Raw genomic sequence first — 12,902 nt, 5'->3', positions numbered from 1 at the left:
AACCATCACCGCAGGCATTTACTCGCAGCAGTTGGTATATGTGCATCAGGCACTGATGCATAAAGAGCTAGCACTATTCAGTCGTAAGGGTGTACTCCTCTTCCATGACAATGCAGGGCCACATGTGGCTCGGGATGCCAGGGACACCAACCAGCGACTTGGCTGGGAGACACTACCCCATTCACCATACTACTACCCAGACCTTGTTCGAACAGACTACCACCTTTTCCATTCCCTGGACAACCATCTTCGTGGGAAATCCTTCAATAACCGGCCAGACCTCAAAAAGGCCCTCATGGACTTTGTTTGTGGAAAATTTTGTGTCCAAGACTCCTGAGTTTTACTACGATGGCATCTCACAGCTAGCCACTCTTTGGCAAAAGGCACTGGATGCCGATGGTGATTACTTTAAGGATTAATCGTGATTATTATTTGCTTTATGACTTTTTGTTTCTGACTGACCAAAATGGTAAGAACGTTTTTGGTTACCTTGTAGAATCACTGATGAAAAAACATTTGCTTTTTTATCAGTGATTTCAGTACTAAATGGGATTCATAAAATGTTTCAAATAAAGAATTTGTTAAGGTAGTAGAAAACTAAATTTAATTACAAATTCCAATGATTAAATATTCATCTCTATTATTAAATAATAAAGGATTAGTTTATTAATATGTTTATTAAATAGTGAAGGATATGTACATATGTATCCATATTCCTCACACTGCAGAAAAATAGTGGCATCTAGAGCCACCAAATTTTGAAGACGCACAGTCCTCTACTTGAATACATGCACTTCAAAGCCCAAATTTTGAATTTGTTCAGATATTTATTTCATATTTTGTGCAAAATAAATGCAATTTTGATTAACAAATTCAGCAGTTTAAATGAAAGTGTTTCCACTTGTCTAAGCATCAGGTGTTTCAGTTTTAATCAGAAATTTCAGTGATTAAAAAGAAATGTGTAGCCACTTCGCAACATGTAATTTTTTCAAATTTTATCAACAAACTAGGCTATTGCAGAGAAATCTGTTGCTGCTGCCTGAACTAAAACATTTTTATCTTCTATAAACAAGTTTATGCCTTTCAACAAACTGTTTGATATTTAATTTTTCTTTCAAATTTAATCTATCTGTTATTGATTAATAAACTAAGCAATTCAAAGGCAATAAATGCAGTTCTTCATCTATTATAATTATTTATTAGCTGTACCTAAGAAATAGCAGTAGCCAGACTTATTAAAATCATTACATATTTTTCCTTTTTTTATATATATATATTTTTCCTTTTTTTATATATATATATTTTATGCTACTAGTCACATGAGCGACTAATATATATAAATAATATACACCATGTCCACTAAAGTCCTTACCTAGTCTTTATTTTTGCAACTGTTGGAAGACGTACCCTTCCAATTACATAACTAGTTTCAATTTTTGCTTTTATTCCTGTTTTGGCATTTTAAAATTTAAAACATTAATTTTTAAAAATTTCAAAATCTAACTGTTTATATGTTTTCCTGGTCTCAATATTTATGTTTAGGAAAATTTTGTTTGCTTTATAAAAAAAAGTAAAATATAAGAAGTGTGACATCCATACAGTCAGAATTGACTGATATGTTTGTTGTGAGAACTGCGTATTTTATTCATTAGCTGTACATAAACTGAAGAGCAAAATGTTTGCGTATATAACTAAAAGTAAAATATTTATTAAGAGAAAAGGTTTCTGTTTTCTAAAGATTGACAAGCATTTCTGTACAGATTATTATGAAAAGTACAGTCAAAAGTCGTTAATTCGGACACCCATAATCCGGAATGATCTATAATTCGGACCTCAAAGCTACAAACTTTCTGCACATGCGTCGCGTTGACGCATGCGCGTAAGACCTATATGGCTGCGGATATGAGTGTGCGCATGTGCATAATATGTTTACGCATGCACGTTTAATGTATAATGGACGGTATAAGCTTAGCTAAAATGATCTAATTCAGTTAATGTTGCAGATTGCGTTGTTCCTTAATCTTCGAATTGGGTTCGGCTTATTATTTTTTGCAGACTGTTAGAGCAATTTTATAAAAGTAAACTTGAACTTTCGATTATGTCAAATAGAATTTCTGATATATATTTACTAATATGTAAAGGATCTACAAAGCGAAAGTATGTTTCGAAGTCCATTAAACAAAAAGTGGAATTGCTGCAAAAAAGGGATAAAGGCATATCCTTTGTTTATCTAAACTTTAACGTTTGTTTATCTAAACTTTGTTTATCTTTAATGTCCTGGCATGCAATGAATTGGAAGTTGATCTGTCAGCACTATCCTTATCTTCAGGGCAGATGTTTTTATTTTATTTGGCTTATAATTCCTTACTAAATGTAGTATTTCATCTCGATATACTCCGTCTATGATATGATTTAAATCAAATTCCTCGTCATTATAATTCACTTCTGATAGTGAAGAAAGTGACTCGGAGGTTACTGAAAACGAAAAAATTTCAATTGACAAATTAGTCGGTATTCTCAACACAGCAATTATAGGACTTGAACAGCGGAACTTTGTAACTAAACAAGAAATTATGTCTGTTTAATAGAATTAAAGAGAAAGTATTATCACATGAAACGAAGCAACTTACATTGAAAGAAATGTTTAATAAAGTTAACAAATAAATATTAAGCTTTTTCTTTTTGTAAATTTTGATACCCTTTAGATCATAATTGTTCTTTATTTCATAAATTATGGTTTCATATTTTTAATTTTATAATTTCTGCATGCCATCTTACCAGATTTAAACTGATGATCTATAATCCGTAAAAATCGATAATCCCGAATCGCCGAAGTCCCGATGAGTCCGGATTAACGACTTTTTACTGTATTGTTTAATATTTTTTCCTCTCCCAAAATGGAGATCTTATTCATAGAATCTTAAAGAGCTCTTATTTTAGTAAACACTGGCAGGCTTTATTATTGTTGCATAGCCTACTAGTAATATCATTTGCATTAATTAAAAATATTTCTAGTTTAATAATATTTTGATATGATTATTAGATTATGAATCTGAATTAATAAATCTACATGAAATTCTAATAACATATTCTTAGCATTTGAAAACTTCTAAATAACTTGTGTGAATATTTTTTGGTGTACTAAATGTAACAAAATTATAAATTACTAGTAAAACCATTTCTTCAGCGCAAAGTGAAAATGGTGTTAAAAATCACAAATTTTGAATTAAGTATTTTGGTCAATTTTTATTGCATGGAAATCAAACCTCTGGTGTAGTATTTTTTATTATGAATATAACATTTTCCTGAAAATGAGTTAAGAGATTGAAGAAGTGTATAAAAAAATAGGTTTAATATTTTTACAACTTTTTTTTAAATTTAAAATTACAAACACATGAATTGTTTAAAGTACATTTGATACTGCAGTTCCAGAGTAAAAAAGTTCACTTTCTGTCTCAATTGTTTTTGTTTGATGAAACGCGCAATGGTATTAGCTAAATTTGAGTTTTTTCACACTTTTCCCTTGATAAGTCCATGTTAAACCACGAGTTGGGCTATTTTACCATTTATTGCAATTCTTTGTATATATTTTCTTTGTCTTTGAAATGTTTTTGATTGTTTGCATGCATCATATAAAAATTTTTTATTTAAAATTTTTTAGTTTTTTCTAATCCTTTTTTGTTTTTGAAGTTTATATTGTTTTGTAGTTATTACAGTAGGTTTTTACGTGATAACTTTTACTGCTTTAGTATTATATTATTGTTTATACTTGGTGTAACTTTTTTACTCTGGAACTTCAGTATCAAATGTACTTTTAAGCATTAGCTATTTTGAACTTTCCTCTTCTGTGCAAATTTTAAAAATTTTGCAGCTCAATGCGCAAAATTCTTGACCAAATAGGTCTCTCTTTTTCGTTTACTACTTTCTACTTTTGTAATATATACGTATATGTAAGAAAAATAAATAATATGTAAAAGATTAGCAGCATAAATTAATTTTCCTTCTCTATTCTAAAAAAAGTAATCTCTCTTCACTGCCTCATTTCAAGATTAATCCACATCCTATGACTTTTACATAATTCTGATAATGTAAATGGAACTAAACCTCAAACAACCAAATAGTGATTTTACAGCAGTATTAGTTATCCAATCAAAATGCATTGAGAACCAAAACTAACTCCGTCTGAATTGGGATTTCACCCTGAACATAACGTACTTGCTTTTCACACTATGGCCTATCTGGATTGCAGTCTGTCTGCTCTTTCTTTCAAACTGCAAATTTATTTAAAATGTAAACTTTTTGGAATAGACATAAATAATGTGCCAACTTCTTTGTGGCCATCACATGTCTGCTGAAATAAAAGTTGAATTAAACCTACCTTGACTGCCAAATTTCTTATTCATTGTGGATTGAAGTTTTAACATCTCTAAGCCATCAAAATTCTCACTGTTCATTACAGATTCAACCGCCTGCATTCTACTTCAGAATCTATTTCACAGATATATATATAACACCACAAAGGTATCTCTTTTCATAGGTGTACAGTCTTTGTTTGCTTTCCTTTTAATCAATTAATTCAAATACTCCTATCTGTCAGTGAATGTCATAAACAAACATATTTGTTTAACAAATTGATGCATAGGAAGAGCCAGAATTAGTTCCTGTAAATATATTCTGCTTTAACTATATTTCTTTTTCATATTTACTGAAAATATATATAGTATTTAACAAAGGATTAGTTAGTAATTTATGTCGCTTTTATAAGCTGCAGTACATGCAAAACGTAAGCAAAGTGATTCTAAATGGAACATACTAATAATTTTCTTATATGTGATTATCCCTTTGTATTGTATATTATTTAATGATTTACTATCCAAAATGGTGAACTATTTATGATATACTGTCATTTACTATAGTTTTCATTTATGATTACCATTTCCATAAGTTATATAACTGAAATTATCAGATCAGTTACTTTCTTAATTATGTAATTGTAAGTAACTACTAATTTTAATTAGATTATATAATTGCAATTACATTTTAATTGTAATTAGATTACACAATTACTTTGTAATTACATGTACTATGTGGTCATAAATGCATTGTAATTTAATTGTATTTCACAATTACTCACAATTACATAGAAATTGTGAAATACAATTACAAAGTAATTGCTTAATCTAGTTATAATAAAATGTAATTGCCATTACATGCTTCAGTTACAAGGTAATTGCAATTACATTTTGCCCAACTCTGGTTGAGAGTATATCACAGCAGCAAAGGATTTGCTCTAAACATTTCATTGATGAGTTAACACTAAAGGTGCTTAGCTTAACTTCTGACTCCAAACATATTTACATCGTATTAGAAAACTTAAATTTCTATAATGTGTATGCTTGTTTGAAGTTACCATGTTCCATATTAATGTGAGAATCATAAAAAATTTGTTTCAGTTTGTTTACTTTTTTCTGAAATTGCATTATTACAGTCTACTTTGTATGTTTCATAATATAGTTTTTGTCAAATGCATTGAAATTCAATTTTTAGTGTGTCTGTCAGCATGTGATTACTATGTATTATTAAGTGCACACAAAAAAATAATTTTTGCTAATTCCTGAAACCTAAAAAATGTGCCTAACTGTTGTCAAAATGCTTATAAAAATTAAAAAGTAATGTAATAAAAAAGTTTATCTAATTTATCCAAAGAATGTTAAAATATTTTCTTCTAAAAAATGCAGTTATGCAAATAATAATTCATTTTGGGAAATCACTGAAGTATTTAATTTAGAATTTAACAAATTTGAGAGAAACTCTCCTTCCTTGTCTGTGTTCTTTTAATTGCTTTTACCCCTCCTAATACTGTTTATCTCTATTAACTCTAGTACTGTCAAAAGTCGTTAATTCGGACACCCATAATTCTGAATGATCTATAATCCGGACCTCAAAACTAAAAACTTTCTGCGCATGCGCCGCGTTGACAAATGCGCATAGGCGTTTACGCGTGCACGTAAGACCTTTTACGACTGCGCATATGAGTGTGCGCAAGTGCAGAATACGTTTTCGCGTGCGCGCTTTATGTATAATGGACGTATAAGCTAAAATTATCTAATTATCTATTTCAGTTAATGTTGATGATTGCGTTGTTCCTTAATTTTCGAATTGGATCCGGCTTATTATTTTTTGCAGACTGTAAGAGCAATTTTATAAAAGTAAGCTTAAACTTTCGATTATATCAAATAGAATTTCCGATATATATTTGTTAATATGTAAAGGATCTAAAGCGAAAGTATGTTTTGAAATCCGAAATCTGTTTATCAATTTCACGCTGCTCGGCGGGGGGAACGCCGCGGCGGGCGCGTAATGAATTGGAAGTTGATCTGTCAGCACTATCCTTATCTTCAGCGCAGATGTTTTTATTTTATTTGGCTTATAATTCCTTACCAAATGTAGTATTTCATCTCGATATGCTCCGTCTTTGATATGATTTAAAACAAGTTCCTCGTCATTATAATTCGCTTCCGATAGCGAAGAAAGTAACAGAGGTTATTGAAAACGAAAAAATTTCGATTGACAAATTGGTGTACTCGACACAGCAATTATAGAACTTGAACAGCGGAACTTTGTAACTGAACAAAAAATTATGTCTGTTTAATAGAATTAAAGAGAAAGTATTATCACATGAAACGAAGCAAAACTTAAACAACTTACATTAAAAGAAATGTTTAATAAAGTAAACAAATAAATATTAAGCTTTTTCTTTTTGCAAATTTTGATACCCTTTAGATCATAATTGTTCTTTATTTCATAAATTACGGTTTCATATTTTTAATTTTAGAATTTCTGCATGCCATCATACGAGATTTAAACTGATGATCTATAATCCGGAAAAATCGATAATCCGGAATCGCCGAAGTCCCGACGAGTCCGGATTAACGACTTTTGACTGTATATTGCAATTTATTTTAACATTTTGTTGTTCTGAAATTCAGTAGCTTCATTAATCTGAGTATTGTATTCTGGTAAAATTTTAGTGTATTTCACTGTACTTTGCCAAATCATATTCAGGCTCTCTATGAAAGATGGTTATCGACTTTATTTTCTTAACCATTGATCCTAAATATGTATTTCCATTTGCAGCTGAACTACCTTTTAACAGATACTCATGGGCCCAAGGTTTTATGTGTTATTGATTAATGCTCTCTGAATAGGCATGCACTAATACCTTGTTTTGAGAATTCAGTAACCTATGATGAATTAATGAAGCATAAAGTTTTTCTAAGTAAGATGGAGTCTTTTATGGGAGCAATTTCAACACTGGGTATTAAACTGCTTTTGGTCCTGCAAAGCAAAAAGATCGTTAAAAAATTAAATGCAAAAATACTATACCTTTACATGAAAAATTCAGTGAGATGTGAACAATTAATAATTTCTTAAGGTTTTGTAATTTTTAAGTTTTATCTAAAATGGTTTCATTAATCTCCATTTGTTTAATTGTTGCTTCCTGAAAGCTGTTCAGTTGAAAATATATACTGAGAAATGATCTGGGCCAGCAAGTTTTATTTTCTGTCTTCACGAATTTTACAGGTAAAGGTATGGAATATTTTCTTATTAAATCCAAGTGAATAATTTTCTAACTGAGCTTTTTTTCTTCAACTTATTTTGCCTTAAAGGAAAGCTATATAAAAAAAGTTAATTTGTATTTTTAAATTTTATCTCCCATGTACTGAGATTTTCTCATAAAATGTTCCACCTTTGATATTAGAAGTACAGGTCTTGGATTGGTAGTTAAAAACGTAAAGCCTGTTGCTGCTTTTTATGAACATTTTGTATAAGTTTAAAATTGCCAAATTTATGGTACTTTTTCTCTGAATTGTGACCACTCTGTTACCTGAAATATTCTTTATGATGAATATGTAATCATTGTATCATGTAATATTCTGCTATTTTATTTCAGTAGAATTAAAATTTCATTATACTAAATTATTTAGGTTCAGATTCGCCCTTGGCGTTTAAGTGATGCAGATTTTGTACTAGATGCATCTATGCCACTGGATCCTCGAAAAACAGTGTTTGTTGGTGGAGTTCCTCGGCCATTAAAAGCAGGTGAATAAATTATCTGTGCACAGAAATGGTATATTGATATAATTATATCAGATTTGTAATGTTTCTGCTAGTTTTTGCTAAAGAGGTAAATTCTTCAAGTCTGAAAGAAAGTTTCTCAAGAAAGGTTTTGAATTTTTTCCCTCGTGAATATGATGGGGGGGGGGAGACCTTGTCTAAATTTAAAATGAAGCAAAACTCGAAGTTAGGCATTAATTTCAGTTACATTCAGTTAATTTCAGTTCAGAAGTTACATTAATTTCAAATAAAAAAGGCTGTCTGCATTTCAAGAGGAAATCTAACACTTGTCTTTATTTAATAGTAGCAAATATTCTGTGTTCCGGCTGGAATAATATTATGGATGTTAGATTATGCTTGAAATGCATACAGCCTTTTTTGTTTGGATGTGCAACTTGAGGATGAAGTAAGAACTTAATTCTGTTTGTGTGAATACTGTGATACAGTAAACCCTTGCTAAATGACATCATGAGCACATTACATGTATGGCAAACTCTTGCATTCCACAAACTTTCTATGAAAAAGAATGGGTTAGTTATAATTCAGATTAAGAATGTGTGTATAATTTATATAAATCTAAATATTATTGTAGTTAAAAAGAAGAAATAAAATGTAAGTTAATTGAAATGATATTTATTACTACTTAATTAGTAGGTACATGACACAATTACTGTTTTAAGTAGCTGGTGATTTTTGCTTGGGACAATGTTGAGCAACGCATTTTGCTTCGCTGTAAGGAGTGCAAGTTTTTCAGTACCTCTCATAAAGTGCCCTGTTTTTTCTCCATTTGCATCAATCTCCATTACACATTCTGGCAGTTCCTGTGCTTATTTAACAATTTGTTTAACTTCTTGTATGTTAAAGGCTCTTTATCTTCTTCATTATTGCTATTTTTACCATCAACTGGTGTTATAAGATCGTCCAGTCCTTCATGTGTCATTTCACAATCGTTATTCTCGATTAATCATGAGATTTATCTTTATTCCATATTTGAAAATCCTTTGCTATCTATTGCTTTTGTTATTTGTACAATTTTCATGGATTTATTTTCATTGAATGGAAATCCTTTAAAATTGTTGATAACTTCTGGCTAGAGTTGATGCCAGCAAACGTTTCATTGTTGATCAATACAGTTGTTCCCATGCAAGTTTAATCAATTTTATGCTCTATCCTATGTTGAATTGCTTCCAAATTGCTATTATGGTGTTGTGCTTTTCTTCATCTGATGCTTCATGTGCAGAGATTTAAACATTACCTAATACAATAGGTTTTGAATGTTTTTATGATTCCTTTCTTCCTCCATTGGTTGGATTAATGAAGTGTTCGGTGGATGAAATAAAATTTCTACATTTGTATGCAGTGTGGTGAGGGCTTCAGCACTGTGTCCTGGAGCGTTATTGAGAATTAGGAGAATGTTAAAGCTTACTTTTAGCTGTTCTAAGTAATATTTTACTTTAATAAATGAATTTTAAAACCAGTAATTAAATAGGGCTTTTGTTATCCAATCTTTTCTGTGCCACTTGCACATAGCCTGCAATTGCTCAGAATTTTTTCCTGGCAATACACGAAGTTTTTAGATCAATAAATAAACAGAGACTTCAGCTTGGTGTTGTCTGATGTGTTTCCACATAAAGAGCAAAGTGAGTCTATTGTTAAAAGCTTTGAAGCTTGGGGCAACTTTTGTGTTCTTTGTAATGTAGGTTCATTTCCGCATTCGATAATAAAATAGGTCTTTCTCATTTGCATTGAAAACTTGTTGTGGAATGTAACTCTTATCTTAAATTAATTTTAAAAATTCAGGTTTGAATATCTCTTCTGCTTCTTTATGTGCACAGCCAGCTTCTATCTGAAGCTTAGCATTGAAGATTGGCTATCTTTGTTTAAAACGAAAGACACAAATCTAAAGGTTTGTTTCGAATGGCAGCACAACCAACAATTGAGCCTCACTTTTTTTATCCTTACTTTTTTCCTTTACTTGATCCTCAGTCCAAGCTATTAACGTTTTGTCCATTTCTTCTAGTTGAGGCATTCTTGAAATTTGAGGAATTTTTGTTGAAATATCCCCAGAAGCTATGACACTAAACCAATCTTTTCTCCATTCTCCTATACCATTTTTGATTCATTTATAGTTAGTTCATTTGCAAGCAATGAAACGTGTACTGTTCTTCCATTTATTTAAAACTTCAGTTTTCTACAATAATGTCAAAACATTTTTTTGGCTGCTTTATCATTTTTATTATTATTTTTAGATGTTGCATTGAATATTTTAAATTAAAAAATATGCAAATGCAAAAGGAAAAGGGGATAAACATTTATAAATATCTGATTACTGCTTTGATAACAGGAGTGAAATGATAGCAGTTCGACCTGAATCACTCAGTTAACAGGCATCATCAAGCAAAATTGGCATATAGGTGTTATCTTATAAAATGGAAGATCAAAAAAAGGAATAATTGTTTTTGAGCAGACTAAGAGTCATTCATGCCACATGCTCAAAGATTTCTCACTGGGAAAGTGAAACTTATATGCCTAATAAAGAGTATGTTGCTATCCCAGTATGGCCAGTGCTTCACAGCACATTGCATATAATTGAAATCCTTTTGTTTGACAAATTAATTAAATGGAGACAATTAAGATAATGCGGACAAGAAAATCATGTTCTGAAAGGGTTTATTGTACTGTAAATGTATTGGCAACACAGTCAAGATTTAATTATCAGTTTCCTGAAATATATTATATAATGTATTGCTTGTCATTTGTTTTTAAAATATTATTAATATTACAATTCTAAATTGATTGTAACCACTTTGTTTCTTAGTTTTAAAACTTGATTACAAAAACTTTTTTTTAAATCTGTCATCTTCTTTCTTATATAAATATTTTATTTTAACATATCAAGTCTTTTTAATTACACTTTTATTGACCACAAAAATCAGTTTTAAGTAATAACAGTACTTTTTTGAATCAATATATTTTAAATGTCTGAAGCAATGTATGTTCTTTATAAGTAGTAAAAATAACCAACTAATGCAGATAAAAAGTCATGAACATATTTCACATGAGGAAGACAGAACATAGTCAAAATACAGCCAGTACTTTAACATTACAATTCATATTACGGTTTTCAAAGTTCTCTTCTTTTGTTATAGGTTCCATAATTTCTAATATTATTTGGCATGTTTCCTATTCAACTTTTTATACATTTCCCTCCATAGTATAACAGTTGATATTAACTAAGCTGGTAATATATAAAATAACTAAAAAAGCAAAGCTTTACATCTGGTGGCATTAAATTTTTAATATGCAGTAATTTGAAAATTTGTGCAGGAAAATTATTTTGAAATATGCGCACATACATCATCTATAGAGTAAAACAACATAACATAAAATAAAAGTAGATATAAAATAAATAATACAAAATACATAATATGAAATATAATTTTCCCAAATGAGAAAAGCTTCTAATTGAACTTTATATATTTAATTTATTGTTATATTTTGATGATCATGGCAGATAAACTAGCCAAACTTTTATATACATATACACAACAACTGTGACAATATCTCCATCATTCCTTTCTTTGCATGTCTGGAAAAGCTCCATATCACATTTTCAAAATATCTAAATGCTATCTCTACATAGCCACTTTACAAGATTATTAGGTTATAAATCTGGAGCAGAAGGCATAAAAAATTAACTCTATGCTTGGCTAGGGGTCCAAATCAAATATCCTCCAATTGGCAGTTCCACATGATACCAATTATACCATGAAAACACACAATGGGTTTTAAATTAAAAATTTCTTGTATTCTCCCCCATTTAAAGTGTGCCTGGGAGGGAGAAGACTCAGTCACAAATCAAATTGTGACAAATTAACATTCACCATATTTTAGTTAAGCTTCAGAACAGAGCTCTAATTTATGTCAGAGCAGGATATGTGAAAAATCAACTAGGCTGCCAACTGGATTTGAATCACAAATCATCTAATTGCTAGCCAGATACAGGATGGCCAAAATAAGCCTGACCTGGAAAAGTGAATTCGTAATTTCATAAAATTGTACTCTGAACAGCAAAGAAATCACTAGAAATGGGGATAGACACAAATGGGTGTAATTATGTGCAGACACATACATGACAGCAACATATTGTTTGAGTGAGAGGTGTGGATGTATTTAATGAGAAGCTTAAGTGGGAGGTGTAGACTTGTTTAGTCATTGACTAGTTAGTTGAATGCAACATAAAAATGGTGCTAACCTCAAAACAGCGATTTTTCCTTGTCGAATATTATATGAAATACAATTAGTGGAAATTAATGTTCAGGCTGAGCCCAGGAGTACAATTTGTATTCAGACAGAGCCTGCAATGCAGATCTGACAGTTTGTTAAATCAAGTACAGCATTGCATCAATGTCGATGGTGGCCATTTGCAGCATTTTTTGTAAAGAAATTTAAAAGCTTATTTATATATTTTGTGGACCTGAGTAAAGTTTACTTACCAAGTACCAAAGAGCCTACTCAATAAAAATAAGAAACTTAAAACACAAGAAATGTTGTTTTTCTTGATTTAAAACTGGACATAGGTTCAAAGGACTGTAAACGTAATGTTTATTGTATGATGTGTAGAAAGAAGCTGTATGTTGTGTCCAGATTTAAAATGGAGACCAAATGTCTTCCCTGAGAGGAAAATAATTCTTTTACCTAATACGTGTCATTCAGGAGAAGTTTTACTCCAGAATTACTGGTGGGTATTATAGTCCATGGAGGAATACATCTGATCAGTACAG

General features: G+C 30.6%; 1 protein-coding gene across 2 annotated transcripts in view; it reads left to right on the top strand.

Annotated features, from left to right (window-relative positions):
• The window catches only part of LOC118203484 (cytoplasmic polyadenylation element-binding protein 2-like), a 282,238-nt gene that overhangs the window by 250,905 nt on the left and 18,431 nt on the right, over positions 1 to 12,902 (top strand). For both annotated transcript variants that reach the window (XM_085813802.1, XM_085813803.1), the window contains one exon: positions 7,989 to 8,103. In XM_085813802.1, coding sequence (XP_085669928.1) covers positions 7,989 to 8,103 — 115 coding nt within the window. The remainder of the gene's footprint in view (positions 1 to 7,988; positions 8,104 to 12,902) is intronic.

The sequence above is a fragment of the Stegodyphus dumicola genome, chromosome 3, assembly GCF_044657685.1.
Source record: "Stegodyphus dumicola isolate Sdum_Otavi_A_Nest chromosome 3, ASM4465768v1".
NCBI classification, from domain to species: domain Eukaryota; kingdom Metazoa; phylum Arthropoda; class Arachnida; order Araneae; family Eresidae; genus Stegodyphus; species Stegodyphus dumicola.
This window is presented reverse-complemented; position numbering and strand designations above follow the sequence as displayed.